The sequence below is a fragment of the Chiloscyllium plagiosum genome, chromosome 6, assembly GCF_004010195.1.
Source record: "Chiloscyllium plagiosum isolate BGI_BamShark_2017 chromosome 6, ASM401019v2, whole genome shotgun sequence".
NCBI lineage: Eukaryota > Metazoa > Chordata > Chondrichthyes > Orectolobiformes > Hemiscylliidae > Chiloscyllium > Chiloscyllium plagiosum.
In genome coordinates, this window is record NC_057715.1 from 56,247,442 (window position 1) to 56,268,370 (window position 20,929).

General features: G+C 40.9%; 1 protein-coding gene across 1 annotated transcript in view; it reads left to right on the forward strand.

The window, feature by feature from the left end:
* The window catches only part of LOC122550600 (NADP-dependent malic enzyme-like), a 166,014-nt gene that overhangs the window by 84,578 nt on the left and 60,507 nt on the right, over positions 1-20,929 (forward strand). Inside the window, exon 6 of the mRNA XM_043691568.1 lies at positions 8,464-8,625. Within this exon, the coding sequence (XP_043547503.1) occupies positions 8,464-8,625 (162 nt within the window). The remainder of the gene's footprint in view (positions 1-8,463; positions 8,626-20,929) is intronic.

A 20,929-nucleotide genomic window follows, 5' to 3' on the forward strand; every position in this document is an offset into this window, starting at 1 on the left:
ATGTAAAGGCTTAGTTAGGGCACTTGAGAGTTACAGGTTAGCCAGGAAGGACCTGAAGAGAGAGCTAAGAAGAACCAGGAAGGGCCATGAGAAATCGTTGGCAGCTTGGATCAAGGAAAACCCTAAAGCTTTCTACACTTATTTTAGGAATAAAAGAATGTCTAGAGTCAGAAAAGGGCCAGTCAACGACAGTATGGGAAGTTGTGGAGTCAGAGGAGATAGGAGAAGCGTAAAATGAGTATTTTTCATCAGAAATCGTACTGGGAAAAGGCACTTTTGTCAGGTGAGGATACTGAGATACCGGCTAATGAGATGACGGGGTTGAGGTTCACAAAGAGGAGGTGTTAGCAATTCTGGAAAGTGTGAAAATTGGAAAGTCCCCTGGGCCAGATGAGATTTATCCTAGGATTTTCTGGGAAGCCAGGGAGGAGATTGCATAGCCTTTGGCTTTGATCTTTGTTGTCATTGTCTATAGGAACAGTGCCAGAAGACTGGAGGATAGCAAATGTTGCTCCCTTGTTGAAGAAGGGGAGTAGAGACAACCCTGGTAATTATAAACCATTGAGCCTTACTTCGGTTGTGGGTAAAGGGTTGGGAAAGGTTATAAGAGATAGGATTTATAATCATTTAGAAAGGAATAAGTTGATTAAGTACAGTCAACACGGTTTTGTGAAGGGTAGGTCATACTTCACAAACCTTGAGTTCTTGACCAAACAAGTGGATGAGGGTAAAGTGATTGATGTGGTATATATGGATTTCAGTAAGGCATTTGAGAAGGTTCCCCATGGTAGGCTGTTGCACAAAATATGGACGCATGGGATTGAGGGTGACTTGGTGGTTTGGATCAGAAATTAGCTAGGTAAAAGAAGACAGAGTGTGGTGGTTGATGTGAGATGTTCATCCTGGAGTTCACTTACTAGTCGTGTACCACAAGGATCTGTTTTGGGGACACTGTTATTTGTCATTTTTATAAATGACCTGGATGAGGGTATAGAAAGATGGGTTAGTCAATTTGCAGATGACACTAAGGTCAGTGGAGTTGTGGATAGTGCCGAAGGATATTGTAGGTTACAGAGGAACATAGATAAGCGGCAGAGCTGGGTTGAGAGTTGGCAAACGGTGTTTATTGTGGAAAAGTGAGAGTTGATTCACTTTGGAAGGATCAACAGGACTACAGAGTACAGGGCTAATGGTAAGATTCTTGGTAGTGTAGATGAGCAGAGAGATCTGCGTCCATGTGCAGAGATCTCTGAAAGTTGCCAGCAAAGTTGATAGGGTTGTTAAGAAGGCAAATGCTGTATTGGCTTTTATTGGTAGAGGGATTGAGTTTCAGGGCCACAAGGTCATGTTACAGTTGTACAAAACTCTTGGTATGGTCACAGTTGGAGTATTGCATGCAGTTCTGGTCACTTCATTATAGGAAGAATGTGGAAGCTTTGGAAAGGGTTCAGAGGAGATTTACTAGGATGTTGCCTGATATGGAGGGAATGCCTTCTGAGGAAAGGCTGAGGGACTTGAGGCTGTTTTTGTGAGAGAGCAGAAGGTTGAGCGGTGACTTAATTGAGACATATAATCATAGGATTAGATCGGGTGAACAGTGAGAGCCTTTTTCCTCAGATGGTGATGGCCAGCACAAGGGGACATCGCTTTAAATTGAGAAGTGATAGATATAGGTCAGGTGTCAGAGGTAGTTTCTTTACCCAGAGAGTAGTAGGGGTGTGGAATGCCCTGCCTGCAACTTGAAAGACATTTAAATGGTCTTTGAACAAACACATGGATGAAAATGGAATAGTTTAAGTTGGTTGGGCTTCAAATTGGTTTCAGAGGTCGATGCAACATCAAGGGCTGAAGGGCCTGTAATGTGCTGTAATACTCTATGTTCTGTACTTAATAGGACCAAATCCAAAGTACTCCATGAAGGGAGAATTGCACATGTATTCTGAAGAAGGTATCAAACTAATTCAGGATGAGGTTTGACAGACCTGAGCTCAACCTTGTCACCTACTCTTGTATGATTTGGTACACAGTGTGTCAAATACAGTCAGTTGTTCTATAACTGCAACATCGCATTAAAGAAAAATCACCCTATAGAAATAGCGCTTGAGATGTTGTGCTGTAATCACATTACAGCTAACATAAGTTTTAAATGTTTGCGTTGTAGAAACAGCCTCCCTCGTTCATCAATTGCATAACACCAAAATCGCACTAACTGAACACGTGTTATAACAGAATGACCTGCATCAGCAAATCATAATTGAAAACAGGACTCTGAGCAAATAACACCGAATGATGTGTTCATGTCATACCTTTTAAAAATTAGAGTGAATAATTTAACTCGCCTACCCTAGGGAAAAGACTTTTGCTATTTGCTTTCCCTATGCCTCCACGATTTTATAAAGCTCTGTAAGGCCACTCTCAAACTCTTACACTCCAGGGGACAAAAAAAGCCCCAGTCTCTCTTTATAACTCAAATTCTCCAGTCCAGGAGACATCCTTGTAAATCTTTTCTGCACCCTTTCCAATTTAATAATATCCTTTTTATAGCAGGATGACCAGAACTGTACACAGTACTCCAAAAGTAGCCTCATCAGTGTCCTGTAAATCTGTGATCCTTGTACTATCAGCTAAAGGAACTACTTTTCTTTGATTACTGCAGACCAGATAGGTAGACAGTGTAAAAGGGGAAAAAAAAATGCATTCTCTCCAAGACCCTTAAAGACTGGAGATAGTAGAGAAATTGTGATGCCTAATGAAGTGATTGATAACCTTTGCAAATAATAATGACATTAGGTTGCTTTCATGTGTTTGACACATTCTGTGCATGTTTTTGGATAACAAGTTACATAGGACACCCTATTTCCTGCTTTAGCCTATTGGATAGTCTGGTCAACCATGTTAAAAATCACACAACACCAGGTTATTGTTCAACAGGTTTATTAGGAAGCACTAGCTTTCTGAGCGCTGCTCCTTCATCAGGTGATTGTGGAAAATAAGATTGTACGACACAGAATTTATAGCAAATGTTTACAGTGTGATGTTACTGAAATTATATATTGAAAAAGACCCGGATTGTTTGTTTAGCCTCTCATCTTTTAGAATGAGCATGTTAGTTTCAGTTCTTTCATTTATAAATCACAGAACCTTTTTTTTAAAGTTACATTCTCAAGTGCATTTTAACAATTGGTGTCACGTTGGCCCAGGTAAGGTATTGAAGGTGTTTACTCCTTGTGAGGCTATCTGTGCCACAATGGTCAGACTGATTCTAATCTAAAAAATGGATTTACAGAATTTTACATGGATTCATGCAGTTTTTGAGCAAAATAAAATGTAATTCTGCAAGTACAAATTCACCCCACAAACTTATATTTGTATGTGTGCATGTGGGTGTGTGCGCGCATTTGTTGGGGGAAGGGGGTGTGGCGGGGGGGGGTGGGTGGTGTTATTTGTGTGTGTGTGTAAAGGGGTTTAAGTCTGTGAGAGGGTGTGTGGGGGGAGTGTGAGAGAGGGTCTGAGTGTGTGGCCAAGTTCAGTACCCATTTGAATAGCCTCAACTGGGACCTTGGGTTCATGTCACACTGCAGGTGACCCCCATTGAACTGTATGTGCGCGTGCACACACACACACGCGCGCGCATGCGCGCCCGCATGCATACATACACATGAGTTTGTGGGGTGAGTTTGTACTTGCAGAATTACATTTTATTTTGTTCAAAAACTGCATGAATTCATGTAAGATTCTGTAAATCTGTTTTTTAGATTAGAATCAGTCTGACCATTGTGGTACAGACAGCCTCACAGCGAGTTAACACCTTCAATACCTTATCTGCGCCGACATCCCACCAATTGTTAAAGTGCACTTGAGAATGTAGCTTTAAAAAAAAGGTTTTGCGATTTACAAATGAAAGAACTGAAACCAGCATGGTCATTCTAAAAGATGAGAGACTTAACAAACAATCGAGGTCTTTTTCAATATATGATTTCAGTTACATCACACTGTAAACTTTTGCTATAAATTCTGTGTCTTACAATCTCATTCTCCACAATCACCTGATGAAGGAGCAGCATTCCGAAAGCTCGTGCTTCCAAATAAACCTGCTGGACTATAACCTGGTGTTGTGTGATTTTTAACTTTGTACACCCCAGTCCAACACCAGCGTCCCAGAATCTGGTCAACCATGTCAGTTTCCAGGCAGTTCAAGAGGCACAATAATGGAAAGTCTTTCTTTATCACAGTCACATTTGTAATTTCAATAACAGTTGTTTGGCAAGGTTGAAATCTGATAGAGATTCAAACAACAAGTTCCAGGAAAGATGGGAATAGACCTGACAGATGGCAACACATTCATTTAATTTGGGAGGGAAAGGGAGGTTGGGAATCGGGTGGTAGTTTGCAGGGACAAGTGGTCAAGGTTGCATTTTTGAGGAGTGAGTGATGGTACCAAATGACTGCTGTGTTTACCGATGTCAAGTCACAGATGTACAGCATGGAAATAGACCTTTGGTACATCTCGTCCGTGCCAACCAGATATCCTAAATAAATCTAGTCCCATTTGCAGCGTTTGACCCATTTTTCTCTAAGCCCTTCCTATTCCTATACTATACCCATCTAGATGTCTTTTTAAATATTGTAATTGTATCAACCTCCTCCAGTTCCTCTGGCAGCTCATTCTATACACTCACCACGCACTGTATGAAAAAGTTGCCCTGTATGTCCCTTTTAAATCTTTCCCCTCTCACCTTAAACCAAAGCCCTCCAGTTTTGGGCTCCTCCACCCCAGGGAAAAGACCTTATTTATTTACCCTATCTATACCCGTCATGATTCTATAAACCTCTATAAGGTCACTCCTCAGCTTCTGATGCTCCAGGGAAAATAGCCACAGCCTATTCAGCCTTTCCCTGTATCTCAAACCATTCAACCTCGGCAACATCCTTGTAAATACTTTCTTAACCCTTTTGAGTTTCACAACATTCTTCCTATAGCAAGGAGACCAGAATTGCATGCAGTATTCCAAAAGTGGGCAAGCCAATGTCCTGTAAAGGCGAAACATGATCTTCCAACTCCTATACTCAATGCACTGACCAACAAAGACAAACATACCAAAAGACTTTTTCACTATCCTGTCTACCTGCCACTCCACTTTCAAGGAACTATGAACTTGCACTCCTTGTTTAGCAATTCTCCAAGGGGCTTTACTATTAAGTATATAAGTCCTGCCCTGACTTGCCTTTCCAAAATGTAGCACCTCGCATTTATCTAAATCAAACTCCATCTGCCCCTCCTCAGCCTACATGTATGATGATCGTAAGTACCAATGGTAATTTGGAAAAATGTAACTAATCACTTTATTGATGCAAGATCCTCAATTATTTTTGTAATTTTTTTTATTCTGCACAAGTAACCATACTCGACATAGAAATACCATTTAAAGAAGCATTATTCCTAAATATTACTTTTGCCAAATATTTCATGATCCATCCTTAACAAAGAAATAGTGACTTGGCATCATGCTCAAATCTGTTGTGAAGTTCACCTGATTGTTGTTATTGTTGCTAAGATAATGGGAAAATATTTATCTTAGCAAGTTAATATATTGAACCAAACCAGATATTCGTTTGATTCAGATGTTTTAATGTAGATCAGTGTTTCTCAACTGGGGTGGAAGCACCCCTTGAGGGGCATTTGCCTTCCTTTGGTGGGCGTTGTAGTCAAAGGGGTCGGCAAGGGGGCATTGAACAACTTTGTAGATAGCTTACCAATCACTTGGAAGATTGCCGTGTCCTTGAAGGATATTGCTGTGTGCAGATGGATAGTCGCATAACACGAGTCTGTTATTTTCCCTGCACCCATGGAGGCGTGTGCTCTGGTTGCTGCTCTATTATTGATAGTCTTCTCTGTGAATGGCAAACCATTTGAACTCGTTCGCAGTTGGCATTGATTCTACTGCCAAGATCGATGGAAGACGAAACGCAGCTTTTCGACTGTTCTACTGGGTGGCATAATGAATGCACATTTACAGTTAATTAGCCAATCAAATTTTGCCACTTGTCTGAGCGTCTTAAAATTATCATGATAAGGTAATACCCATGATTCCATCAGGGTGTTCGAGCAACTGTGTGAAAATGGCCTCATCGAGTAAGAAAAAGTGCAGGCAGTATCGCTTGGACTATTTGCGATATGGCTTTATTCAATCTCCATCTAATATGCAGTTACCACGGTGCTTGCTCTGTGAACAAAGCTTTTCCAACGAGGCCATGAAGCCTTCCCGTCTTATTAAATATTTGGAAAAGAAACACAGTGACAAAAAGGACAAAGATTTGGCATATTTTCAAACATTAAAGAATAAATTCAATCAGCGACCAATGATTTCCACTGCTTTTTCAAAGCTGGGAGCCACAAATGTGGATGGCCTTGTGGCATCATACAACATAGCGAAGCTAATTGCAAAATGTGGTAAACCTCATTCTGTGGGTGAATCGTTTGTGCTTCCAGCAATTGCTGAAGTATTATCAACCGTGCTATATCAGGAACCATCAATGACTGTCAAGCATATTCCTCTTAGCAACGATTCTGTGAGAAGGCGCATTGATGAAATGGCCTCAAATGTTGAGGATAAATTATGTTCCCTTTTGATATCGAAAAAAATCGCCTTACAAATTGATAAAAGTACTATATGCAGAAATCAAGCTTTACTTTTGGGGTATATATGTTTCATTGACAAAAATGAAATATGCAAAGAACTACTTTTTGCTCTGGATCTACCGACAGATACCAAAGGTAAGACTATCTTCGACTGTGAGAAAGTGAAGACTGCAGATGCTGGAAATCAGAGCTTAAAAATGTGTTGCTGGAAAAGCGCAGCAGGTCAGGCAGCATCAAAGGAACAGGAGAATCGACGTTTCGGGCATAAGCCCTTCTTCCTGAAGAAGGGCTCATGCCCGAAACGTCGATTCTCCTGTTCCTTTGCTGCCTGACCTGCTGTGCTTTTCCAGCAACACATTTTTAAGCTACCTTCGACTGCGTCAAGAATTATTTTGATAAAAAGTCTGTTCCCCTCAGAAACATAGTTGTTTGTGCTATGGATGGCACTCGTGCTATGACTGGCCAACATCGGGGATTTGTCGCATTATTAAAGAGAGAAGTGCCACGTGTTTTCACAGTACACTGCATTATCCATCAGCAGCATCTGGCTGCAAAGAAATTTAGTGAAGCCCTCAACCATTCTCTACAAGTGGTGATAGATGTGGTAAATTATATAAAGAGGCATGCTATGAATGAACGACTTCTCCGCTAACTCTGTAAAGATAATGAAGGTGAATTTCTGCAATTGCTGCTACACACAGAAGTGAGATGGCTCTCGAAAGGAAAATGTCTCAATCGTTTCCATGAACTGTTCAATTCTATCATCGAATTCTGACACAGAAATAATGAGAACCTTTGTATGAAAGCCGAAACCGTAAAACACGACTGTGCATATCTCGCGGATATATTCGATAAGTGCAATTCGCTAATCATGCAGATACAAGGAGATTATGTGAGTTTCATTAAAGCAAGGAATGCTGTTACATCTTTTATTGCGAAACTTGATCTCTTTCATCGGAATATCAGTCATCGTGAGTTTTACCAGTTCCTGAGTTTAAACAATATCGTGGAGGATTTTACTGACAATCAATTACTCATCTACTCAGCTCACATTCGTGCACTGCAGGATGATATGAAAATACGATTTGCTGATCTTATCGAGATGGAGATCCCTACATGGCTGACTGACCCCTTTATCTCATGCGCAGAAGAAATGGACATTCGCCTTCAGGAAGAAATAGAATTCCAAAATGACACTCTAATGAAAATTTGGTTTTCACAAATGGGTGAGCCTCTTATTTTTGGATTCAAGATGCCACCCAATGTTGTTTCCCACTATTAAGTGAAGAAGCAAAGTGGTTTGCACTACCATTTCCTACTACTTATTTGGTTGAGAGAGAATTCAGTGCGGGCGCCAGAATACAAGATAAGAACTGCAATTGCATGGATGTTGTTCAGCATGGTGACCTGCGATTGCTTTTGACAAAAATTGAACCAGATGTTTATGATTTAGCAAGACAACATGAACCACAAGGATCGCATTGACTATTTTGCTATCACAGACTAAATTTTATCCAGAGTGAGCCAAAAGTAGATGGACAGTAAGAACAGTAATAAATATTTTTTTTGTATATAAAAACATACTTCACAAAAGTTTTCTGTTTTCAGCACTGCAGTGTATCGCAGTTATATGTGCAAAAACAGACTTTGGTGATTTGGGGGCATTGGATGATTTCAAGGATATTAAGGGGGCATTGAATACGGAAAGGTAGAGAAACACTGATGTAGATAATCAAATGTTATTTAAACAACTGTTTATTCCTGGGTTGAAAATTGTTACAAGTACTAACTTACGCTGATTTTTGTTTCCTTGTATTTCTAAGGCCATTGTTGTTACTGATGGTGAGCGTATCCTTGGACTTGGAGATCTTGGAAGCTATGGAATGGGAATTCCAGTTGGAAAACTAGCTCTCTACACTGCCTGTGGTGGAGTGAATCCACAGCATTGCCTCCCTGTGCTTCTGGATGTTGGTACAGACAATGAGGTATACCATTTAAGAAAGAATAAAATGCTTTATTAGTTCAAGGCCATGTTTAGAAAAGAATGTTTGAAATGTCTGATCTTTTCAGAATTGAAAACCACAAAGCAAATGCTATCAAGCGGTAGACGTGATCTGTACAGACTTCAGTAAGGCATTCGACAAGGTTCCCCATGGGAGACTGGTTAGCAAGGTTAGATCTCATGAAATACAGGGCTAGCCATTTGGATACAGAACTGGTTCGAAGATAGAAGATAGGATTGTTTTTCAGATTGGAGGCCTGTGAGCAGTGGATTGCCACAAGGATCAATGCTGGGTCCACTAATTTTCATCATTTATATAAATGACTTGGATATGAGATTAAGAGGTATAGTTAGTAAGTTTGTAGATGACACCAAAATTAGAAGTGTAGTGGACAGCGAAGGTTACCTTGGATTACAACGGGATCTTGATCAGATAAGCCAATGGGCTGAGGAGTGGCAGGTGGAGTTTAATTTAGATAAATGTGAGGTGCTGCATTTTGGAAAAGCAAATCTTAGCAGGACTTATACACTTAATGGTAAGGTCCTAGGGAGTGTTGCTGAACAAAGAGACCTTGGAGTGCAGGTTCATAGCTCCTTGAAAGTAGAGTCACAGGTAGATAGGATAATGAAGAAGGCATTTGATATGCTTTCCTTTATTGATCAGAGTATTGAGAACAGGAGTTGGGAGGTCATATTGCGGCTGTGTAGGACATCGGTTAGGCCACTTTTGGAATATGGCATGCAATTTTGGTCTCCTTCCTCTTGGAAGGATGTTGACACTCAAAGGAGTTCAGAAAAGACTTGCAAGAATGTTGCCAGGGTTAGAGGATTTGAGCTATAGGGAAGGGTTGAATAGGCTACGGCTGTTTTACCTGGAGCGTCTGAGGCTGAAGGGTGACTTTTATAGAGGTTTATAAAATCATGAGGGGCATGGATAGGATAAATAGACCAAGTCTTTTCCCTGGGCTGGAGGGAGTCCCGAACTAGAGGGCATAGATTTAGGGTGAGAGGGGAAAGATATAAAAGAGACCTAAGGAGCAACTTTTTCACAGAGGATGGTGCGTGTGTGGAATGGGCTGCCAGAGGAAATGGTGGAGGCTAGTACAATTGCAACATTTAAAAGACATCTGGATGGGTATATGAATAGAAGGGTTTGGAGGAATATGGGCAGTGTGCTGGTATGTGGGACTAGATTGGTTTGGGATATCTGTTTGGCATGGACGAGTTGGACAGAAGGGTCTGTTTCCATGCTGTACATCTCCATGACTCTATTTAAAACCTGTTGTATTAGCATACATATATAACTGAAGAAAGTGTTGGCTGCATTGCTGTTCTTCATAAGCTTGTTCCGTCAAGAAAGATATAATCCTGAGTCGTCGTCAGACTCTATTGTGAGTTTTATGCAATGAAAGTGATTTTTTTTGTGGTACTTGTTGTGCCTCTTACAAATAATGCACTTTATTATTTTGAAGTCCAACTGAATGATGACTGCTAAGTTAATTTAAAGATGCTTAATTACATAAATATTACATAGAGCAGAAATGCTGCCCTTCCTAGAAAGCATACCAAGCCTGGTCCTATTCGTGTTATTGATGATCCTGCAAAATAGACACGCACAGTTAACATTATTGAATAGTAACAGATTACTGTGAAGAAGGTTGTACACCTCAATGTCAAAACATTGCAATCAATTAGTCTCCTTTTCCTACACACCAACTAAACAGATTAGTTTGAGCTGAACTGTTCATGATGGATTATAACAACACCAACTTGTAATTATATTGCTATTAAGACAGAAAAATGTCAAAAAGGACTTTCGTTGACTTCAATTGAACCAAAATAGGTGCTCAGCCAAAAAAATGGAGCATTCACTGGAGGTGGGGTTGTGTTGGAGGATCTGGTGGTCAGTGATGGTGTTGCCTGAAGTTTAGGCAGGAAAAGGAGTAGAGAGAAGAGATTGGGAAAGGATTATCAAACAATTGTGAACAGAGGGAGAATGTGTAAGAAGCTACGACCAGAGAAACAGAAAGGGGAGAAAGCAAGGGAAATTGAAGATTTGGATGTGTCAAACCACAAAATATTGAAATATGAGGCTTCATATTTTAAAGTTGAGGTTGTGGAGGATTGGCTGTTAGTGAGGAAAGATTAGAGTGGTACTGGAAAAGCACAGAGGTCAGACAAGCAATGTTCCACAGGGATCAGTTCTGGGTCAACTTTTGTTTGTCATTTATATAAATGATTTGGAAGAGAATATAGGAGGCCTGCTTAGTAAGTTTGCAGATGACATCAAAATTGGGAGTATAGTGAACTGTGAAAAAGGTTATCTAAGATTACAAAGTGATCTTGACCAATTGGGTCAATTAGCTGAGGAATAACAGGTGGAGATTAATTTGGTTAAATGTGAGGTATTGCTTTTACATAAAGGACAGGATTTGTCTATCCTGATCTGCATAAATTGAGAATCTATCAGTTGTACTAAAAAACATTAAAAGCAGTGTTGAACATTAAGATCGATTGTACTGTTTTTTTCAATATTGTTTGGCCAAAACCAGCATAACTAATAATATAAAAGATTGTAAGCATTGTTGAATTTGAAATAATTTAAGTTAATTTAAACTCAGCACATATTGTGTTTGTGATTTTTTTTTTGCTCTAACTTCTGAAACATTGTGCTGATAGCAGGTCCCAGAAATAAATTGGATGCACTTCTTGCCAATGACATAATCATCATCAACAGTTACAACAAATTGCATTTGTTTGCACACCTTTAAAGGAGGCTTTCAAAATTAAGTATTTCTTTTGGTTTCAAGGCCATGGGAAGTTACACTTTTGAAACATGAAAATATGATTTTTTTGTTTTAATTTACTGAGACTAAAGTGTCCAAATATAACTGGGAAATTGTTTTATCCACAAAAAAAACTAAAGGGAAAAAAAAGCAGTGGAGGGGGAGAAGATGAAATATGAGAGTAAGCTAGATAGTAATATAAAAGAAGACTGCAAGAGATTTAGATTAGATTAGATTACAGTGTGGAAACAGGCCCTTCGGCCCAACAAGTCCACACCGACCCGCCGAAGCGAAACCCACCCATACCCCTACATTTACCCCTTACCTAACACTACAGGCAATTTAGTATGGCCAATTCACCTGACCCTGCACATCTTTGGATGGTGGGAGGAAACTGGAGCACCCAGAGGAAACCCACGCAGACATGGGGAGAACGTGCAAACTCCACACAGTCAGTCGCCTGAGGCGGGAATTGAACCCGGGTCTCTGGCGCTGTGAGGCAGCAGTGCTAACCACTGTGCCACCGTGCTGCCCACAAATTTTCTTAGACATTTAGAAGGTAAGACAGAGGCAAGAGTGTATAGTGAACCACTGGAAAATAAGGCTAGAGAAGTAGTAATTGGGAACGAAGAAAATGTGGAGAAACTTTCACAGTGGAAGACATCAGCATATTAGAACCTCAAGAAAGTCAGGCACAGAGGTGAGTATAGTGGCCATCACTGAGGAGAAAGTGCTGGGGAAGCTGAAAGGTTTGAAGTTGGATATTCACCTGAACCAAATGGATTACGCCCCAGAGTTCTGAAGGAGCTAGCTGAGGCATTTGTGGCAATCTTTCAGGAATCACTGAAGTCAGTGAGAGTACTAGAGGACTGGAAAATGACTAAAGTAATGTACCTGTTAAGAGAAAGGAAGGAGGCAGAAGATAGGAAACTATAGTCCAGTTAGCCTGTATTTGGTCATTGGTAAGATTTCAGAGTTCATTATTAAGGATGAGATTGTAAAATATTCGGACGTGCACGATAAAAAGAAAGTTCTGGGTCACCATGGTTTCAGTAAGGGTAATTCATGTCTGACAAATTTGTTAGAATTCTTTGAGGAGGTAATTAGCAAGTTAGATGAAGAAGAGCTAGTGGACAAGGTGCCACACAGGAGGCTGCTAAATAAGAGCCCATGATGTTATGGGGAAGGTACTAGCATGGATAGAGGATTGGCTGACTGACAGAAAGCAGAGAGTAAAGGCAAAGAGGGGATATGAGAGAGCCTTGGCAGATAAGGTTAAAGATCATCCAAAAAGTTTCTACAGATACATTAAAAGCAAAAGAGCAACTGGAGTGAGAGTAGGGCCCCTCAAAGATCCACGAGGTTGCCTTTGTGTTAAACCTCAGGAAATGGGAGAGATATTAAATAAATATTTGACTTCAGCTTTTACTGTTGAGAGCGAAATGGAGACTCTGGGAAATAAATATTGATGTTTTGAACATGGCTCACATTACAGAAGAGGAAGTGCTGGAGGTCTTGGAAAACACAAAGGCAGATAACTCTCCAGGACCCGATCAAGTGTATTCCAGAACATTGTGGGAAGTTAGAGAGGAAATTGTGGGCCCAGCAGAAATTTTGTATCATCTATAAACGCAGATGAAATACCAGAGGGGTAGAGTATGGTTAACATTGTGCCATTGTTTAGGAAAGGATGTAAGGAGAAGCATGGAAACTGTAGACATGAGTCTGAAATCACTCGTGTGTGAGTTGTTGGAGGTGATTCTGAAAGACAGAATTTACATGCAATTGGGAGGCAAGGATTGAGTAGGGATATTCAGCATAGGGACTGGAATGCCGTGTTGACATTGTACAGGATGTTAGTGAAGCTTTATCTGAAGTACTAGGTGCAATTCTGGTCATCCTGTTATAGGAAGGATATTATTAAATTGGAGATGGTTTAGAAAAGATTTATCAGGATGTTGCTGGGAATGGAGGGTTTGAGATATAAAAATAGACTGGAAAGGCTGGGACTGTTTCCATTGGAGCATAGGATGTAGGGGTGACTTTATAGAGATTTATAAAACCATGAGGCACATAGGTTAGGTGAATAGGAGAAAGTGAGGACTGCAGATGCTGGAGAGTCAGAGTCAAAAAAGCTGGCACTGGAAAAGCACAACAAGTCCAGCAGCATCCTAAGCGCAGGAGAGTCAATGTTTTGGACATAAGCCCTTCATCAGCTGTGAAGGGCTTATGCCCAAAACGTCAACTGTCCTGCTCCCCAGATGCTAACTAACCTGTTGTGCTTTTCCAGCGCCACCCTTTTTGATTATAGATCAGATGAATGGCAGTTGTCTTTTCCAGAAGGAAAGGGATTTCAAAACTTGGGAGTTTTATTTTTAAGGTGTGAGGAGAAATACTGAAAAAGGACATGCTAGTCAACATTTTTTTTTAACAGAGTTGTCCGTGTGTGGAATGAACTGCCAGAGAAAATGGTGGTATTTAAGATTTCTTTACAAGTTGCTACTTGTGACCTTAGTTTTGTATTATTAGAAACAGAATCAGTTAAATGGCAACATTCCCAGAGGCCCTTATAGTGCTGAACCACTGAGCGAGTTGAGTCTTGAGGTTTTTCTCTTGTGAATACTTTAAGTGAAATTAATTAATATAGTATGCACATCTGCAAGGAGTGTGTATGGTGTACAGTAGGAGAGCCATCATAGATCATTTCCATATTAAAGGATGCACTGTGACCTGATTTTAACTTAACAGATCTGTTGGGAGCAGTTGCGATGTAGAAAGTGTGGGGAACCCAGAAGTCCAGATCGCCCTGCATGCTGTGGAATTTTAACTCCAGAATATGCATTTGGCACCACCAATTAGTTTCCCTGATCAGCAGTAAGTCTGATTAATATTCTTAGTTTTCAATCAGAGAGAGAAACCAATTGTTAAAGGCCACTGATTGGTTTACAATGGAGGGAAGAGAGAGAGAGAGAGAGATGGGTTCAGTCCAGGAGTAGGATGGGGAGGGGAGGGGCTGTGGTTATTTTTCAGTAGTTGTGGGGATCGATTGACAGTGTGGCTGCTGATCCTGGGGCTGGAGAGTAGTTATGGTTAAGGATTAAGACAACTGGTGGGAGTAGGCCATTTACCCCCTCCAGTCTGATCCTCCATTCATAACTTCAAATCCACATTCCCATGTACCCCTCATAACCTTTTAGCCTCTCTGTTTAAAAATATTCCAAGACCTGCTACCACCACCTTATCAGGAGGAGAGGTCTTAAGACAGGCAACATTGAGATAAACTGAAAAGGGTACAGAAAAGACTTACAAGGACATTGCTGGGATTGGAAGGTTTGAGATAAAAGGAGAAGCTGAATAGTCATAAAGATGAGGCTGGGACTACTTTTCCTGGAGCGTCAGAAGCTGAGTGGTGACCTTCCGGAGGTTTATAAAACCGTGAGATGCATGGATAAGTTAAATAGACAAGGTCATTTCCCCAGGGTGGGGAAGTCCAAAGTGTGAGGGCGTAGGTTTAAGGTGAGAGGGGAAAAATTTAAAAGGGAGCTACAGGGTAATGTTTTCACGCAGACGGTAGTGCATGTATGTAATGAAATACCAGAGAAAGTGGTGGAGGCTGGTACGATTAGAACATTTAAAAGTCATCTAGATAGGTACATGAATTGGAAGGATTCAGAGAGATTTGAGCCAAATGCTGGCATATGGGACTATTTACTCTAGGATATCTAGTTCACATTGATGAGTTGGACCAAAGGGTCTGTTTCCATGCTGTGCAACTCTGATTTTCTAAACATTAAATTCTTTGCCTTATCTCTGTTTTAAGTCTCCCTTGAGTTTCTGTATCTTACAATCTACTCTCCACAATCACTTGATGAAGGAGCAGCGCTCCAAAAGCTAGTGCTTCCTAATAAACCTGTTGGACGATAACCTGGTGTTGTGATTTTTAACTTTGTACGCCCCAGTCCAACACCAACGTCTCCAAATCTTGACTTTTAAACGGTGAACACCCAGATCTGGATTATATTATATTGAGAAAATATCATCGCCACGTCGAACCTGTCAATTCATTGCCGCGGAGTGCAGTGGAGGCCGGGACGCTAAATGACTTCAAGGCCGAGATTGATAAATTCTTGATGTCCCAAGGAATTAAGGGCTACGGGGAGAATGCTGGTAAGTGGAGTTGAAATGCCCATCAGCCATGATTAAATGGCGGAGTGGACTGGAATGGGCTGAATGGCCTTACTTCCACTCCTATGTCTTATGGTCTTAAGACCCTCAGAATCTCATCTGTTCGAATCAAGTCAACTCTTACTCTTATGAACTCCAATGAATGCATGCTTTTCCTATCCAACCTTTCCTCCTGAGACAAACCGTCCATTTCAAATATTACAAAGGTAAAACGTCTCTGAACTGCTTCCAATGAACTTGTATCCATCCTTAAATAAAGTGCCCAGGATTGTACACAATACTCCAGATCTGGTCTCACTAGTGCCCTGTAAATGAAGCATAAATTCCCTACTTTTGTATTCATATTCTCTTGCGATAAATTGCAACATTCTATTAGATTTCCTGATTACTTACTGTACCTGCATATTCGCCTTTTGTGATTCATGCATTCAGGTACCTGTGCATCACAGAGCTGTGCAAGTTGTCATCATTTAGATAATGTTTCTTAATTTTTAATGCCAAAATTGACAATGTGACATTTTCCACATTATATTATTTTCCAGATATTTGCACACACTCACTTAATCTATCTCGTTTTCTGTAACTTCCTTATGTTTTCTTTAGAACTTACTTTCCTACCTATCTTTGTGTTACCACCAAATTTGACAATTGTTTCAGTTGTTTCTCAATCATTTTTATAAATTGTAAACACCTAAAAGTCCCAGCAGAAATCTCTCTGGCACACAGCAATTTAGATCCTGCCAACCCTAAAATGTCCCATTTAATCCTACTCTGCTTCCTCTTATCCAGTTAGTCATCTGTTAATGCCAATATGCTTTCACCTACACCATGACCTTTTATCTTCTACAGTAACTTTTGATGTGACACTTTATCAAATGCCTTTTGGAAATCTAAATACGGTTCCTCTTAATCCACAGCAAATGTTACTTCCTCAAAGAACTCCAGTCGATTGATTAAACATGATTTCCCCTTCACAAGACCATATTAATATATTTTTATTCTGAATTTATCTGTATTCCCTTATATATTGTAATAATATCATCTGGCATACGGAAAACGTTAGATGCTAAGCTAACTAGCCTGTAGTTTCCTGCTTTGAGACTCCATCTCATTTTGAACAAACAAGTGATATTTGCTGTCTTTCCGATTTGATGCCCAAAATGAAGGAACTTTGGAAACTACAGGGGAACCTCGATTATCCGATACCAATTATCTGAAAATCAGATTATCCGAAGGAGATCTTTAGGTCCGGACAGAAACATTACATCAAAGACCTATGTCCAACACTGATCGCGTCTTTTGTTTACAGTGATTAAAAGTGCTGCCAAGAGCAATCCTGGACTGATAGGAGCACAGGCACCGTCTCTAAATGACTGACCTCCCACCCCCTCTCTCCCTTCCCACACTTTCCCTGGAGTTCTACACAGATGTGCACCCTAAACACCTCTTCCCCAGATAATCTCTCCAATATTGTCCTGTACAGGGCAAAGGTGGAACTTGTGTACACAACTTTTTATGGCAACCTTTTGATGAGTGTGTATGTGCTATTTGGAGACTCAAAGGCATCAGCAGTCTTGTTGTTGGTGTCCAGTCCGGCTGCCCTGGAGAGGGGGCAGGGTGGGCCTGGACCGGGTTTGGTGGGGCAGGGTTGGGCGTGATTTTGCAAGGCGGGTTTGGCTGGGGTTTGGAGGACTGGCGGTGGGCGGAGTTGGACTGGATTGGGGAGCAGGTGGGGTTGGACGGGTTTGGGGGCAGGTGGGTGGGAGGCAGGATTGGACAGGGTTTTGGGGGTGAGAGGGGGCAGAATTGGATGGGGTTTGTGGGAGGGGGACGGTGTTTGGGGGCGGACAGGGCCTTGCATGCACTGCTGCTGCTCGTCTCCTGAATGGGGAGCAGACTTAATAGAAAACTCCAAGCCCCAGAGGAAAGGCATTGTATCGATTTAACCGAATATAAATTATTCAAACGCAATAGTGCCCGCCCATCTTGTTTGGATAATCGAGGTTCCTCTGTAATTACAAATGCATCAATTATCACACCAGCCACTTCTTTTAATACCCTAGGATGAAGTCCCACAAGACCTGGTCACTTGTCATCCTACAGCTGCAGAAATTTACTCAGCACAACATCTCTAGTGATTGTAATTTTCTTGAGTTTTCTCTTTTCCATTTCTTGATTTATCCTTGATTCTGGGATGTTACTTGTGCCCACATACCTGTTCTATTCATTTGCCATCTCCTTGTTTTTCATTATTCATTTTCAAACTTACTTTCTCTCGTTACAATGCTCCCTTTAAGTCCCCTTAAAAAAAAATTAATGAAATGCTCATAATTTTATATTTCTGACTAGCTTTCTCTAATGCTTTAATATTTTTCTCTCTGCTTATTAATTTTACATTCATTCTTTATATTTCATTTTTATATTCTGTCCAATTTTCTGACCTTCCATCTTTGTACAAATGATGTGCTTTTTCTTTATATTCAATGCTATATTTAACCTTTCTCGGTAACTGTGGATGCAAGATTTTTTCCCTTGGATATTTTTCTTATTGGGATGTATCTAGTCTGTTCAATCTGAACTCTTCAGTGTCAACCACTACAGCTCGATTGGTCTATCCTTTAACCAATTTTGCTAACTCCCTTTAGACAATTCTGCTTTCATGCCTTCAGAATGTTAAAAAACATTTTTAAAGTATAATCACATACCTGTTCCCTTCCCCCTCAAACTGAATATAAAGTTCAATCATATTATGGTCACTGCTACCTGTGGGTGCATTCACTACAAGACCACTAATTAATTCTTTCTTGTTGCACAATACCTGTGCAAAGTATAGTTTGGTTTCTGCTTGGTTCCAGAACATGCTGTTCTAAGAAACTATCCCAAAAACATTGCATGAATTTCTCTATGGGATACTTCGGTAAGATATTAGACAATCATCAAATTTTTGTCATAGACTTGTATCTTAAGGAATATTTTGGAGGAATAAGAGCCAAAAATGACGAGGGAGCAACTTCCAGAACTTGGGGCCTAAGTGAGTTAAGATGTGACCTCAGCAACCACAAGAATGGAGAAGTGAACTTGTAAAGCTGCAGTCCTGACTCTTAACCTGAAAGTCCTGCTTTGTGATTTAAGGAACTGAAATGTGGTAATGTTTGTGCAAAATAAGAGAAAGAGAGCAGCCTCTCAGACCAAACAGGCATCAATTGAAGTGGCAATGAAATTTGAGCAGCGTGAGTGTGGGACTCAAACTTGGAGACAGTACATCCAGAGGGTCCAAGACTTCTGGAAGAGTGGGAATTCGGAGTGGCATAATGCTTTCAGGTGCCAAATTCCCCACACGTTTTTTGCAGTCACCTGCATTACTCATCAGATTGACAGATCTTGCATATCATTTCTCTCCCAGAATCCCTTCACATTCCCATCTGGCACTTGGCTTCATCCTAGTGCTTCATCTTGTATCAAAGCCGTACAGTCACCACACCATAAAACTCATTTCTCATTCTTACAACTACTTTCTACTCTTGTATGAGAGGATCTGATGGGAACTGGGGAGAAGGTGGGAGTGGAGTCCGGTGTCTCTTCAATGATTGCCACGATGATGGCCACTGGAAATGTCTACTAGAAAGAAAATCTTGCACCAAGGGGCTAGACCTCAGCAATGATTTATTGTCCAGGCCCAGGACTGCTGAAGCATAGCTGCTCACATTTGTTGAGGTAATAAACACCCAATAAACACATCGCTTAGCACGAAACAAACAAGGGCTTACAGGCTTGAAGTGAGAGAGAGAGAGAGAGTGTGTGTACCCGGCTAGATTTGCCCCAGCAGCCTTTCTTCACACAATCTGCTGCTGAACGGAATCAAAAACTCTAATCTAAATGAAGGCTAGCTACACGACTAGCTAGCTACACAACTAGCTGGCCACTCTCCTTTGATTATATTGGTTCTTTTAAGACATGAAAGCCTTAGACCGGAGGCATTATCTGTTAGGGGTAAACAAAAAAGGGTCCCGATAAACCTTTCAAACCCAGTCTAGTTGGAGCCTGGCCAATTGCCTGCTTCTGGGGAAAAAATACTGAAGGGCATAGTAACCTTGTAAAAAGACCAGCACTGTGACAAAGTTCCCCGCCAAACTGCACGCTATCTTGACTTGAGGCAATATCAATATTCCTTCACTTACACTCCTGGAATTCTATCCCCAACAACAATGCTACGTACCTAAACCCCAAGAGATTTACTGACAGCTCACTGCCACCACCTTTTCCAGGGTAATTAAGGAGAGGCAATAGATGCTGGTCTGGCCAGCAATGACCATATCCCATGAATTAATTAAAAAAAACATGTTTAATTTTACAAAATGAAGGTTTAATGAAAATTTACTTAACTGATAAAAATTTACTATCCAGAATTACTCTGTGTCCCAGCTCTTCATTTGCTGTGGCCAATTTGAAGATAAGGAACCTGTCATCTTTAAAACATGCGCAGACAGACACCTGTAGCAGCGGCTAACATTGGTGTCAAAATGAGGCCTGCTACTCTGATGATCTGCTTCAGATCCCTTCCTGCCTTACACACAGTCAGGACACTGTGCAGAAAACCTGTCTATGGGGGTCATTGAAATCAGACCCTGAAAACCAAAGTTCTCAGTCATTGGAGAAAAGTTCACAGTCCAAAGTCATCCTGCCTTCCCAATTCCTGGCTCCAAAGGCAAAATCCAGTCCCCAAACTACAATTTGAGAAAATATTAGCTCAATATAGCAATCACAAGTCTGTTTACTTTAGTGATAGTAAGGGATAGGTGTATACCATTGGGCAAGAGTTACAGCTGGGGGAAGGCAATTATGATGCGATTAGGCAAGATTTAGCAAGCATAGGATGGGGAAGGAAACTGCAGGGAATATGCACATTAGACATGTGGAGCTTCTTCAAGGAAATGTTACTGTGTGTCCTTGATAAGTATGTATCTGTCAGGCAGGGAGGAAGCTGTAGAGCGTGGTTTACGAAGGAAGTGAAATCTCTGGTCAAGAGGAAGAAGGCGGCTTATGTTAGGATGAGATGTGAAGGCTCAGTTAGGGCACTTGAGGGTTACAAGGTAGCCAGGAAAGACCTAAAGATAGAGTTCAGAAGAGCCAGGAGGAGACATGAGAGGTTGTTGGCGGATAGGATCAGGGTAAACCCTAAGGCTTTCTATAGGTATTTAAGGAATAAAAGAATGACAGGAGTAAGATTAGGGCCAATCAAGGATAGCAGTAGGAAGTTGTGTGTGGAGTCAGAGGAGATAGGGGAAGCACTAAATGAATATTTTTCGACAGTATTCA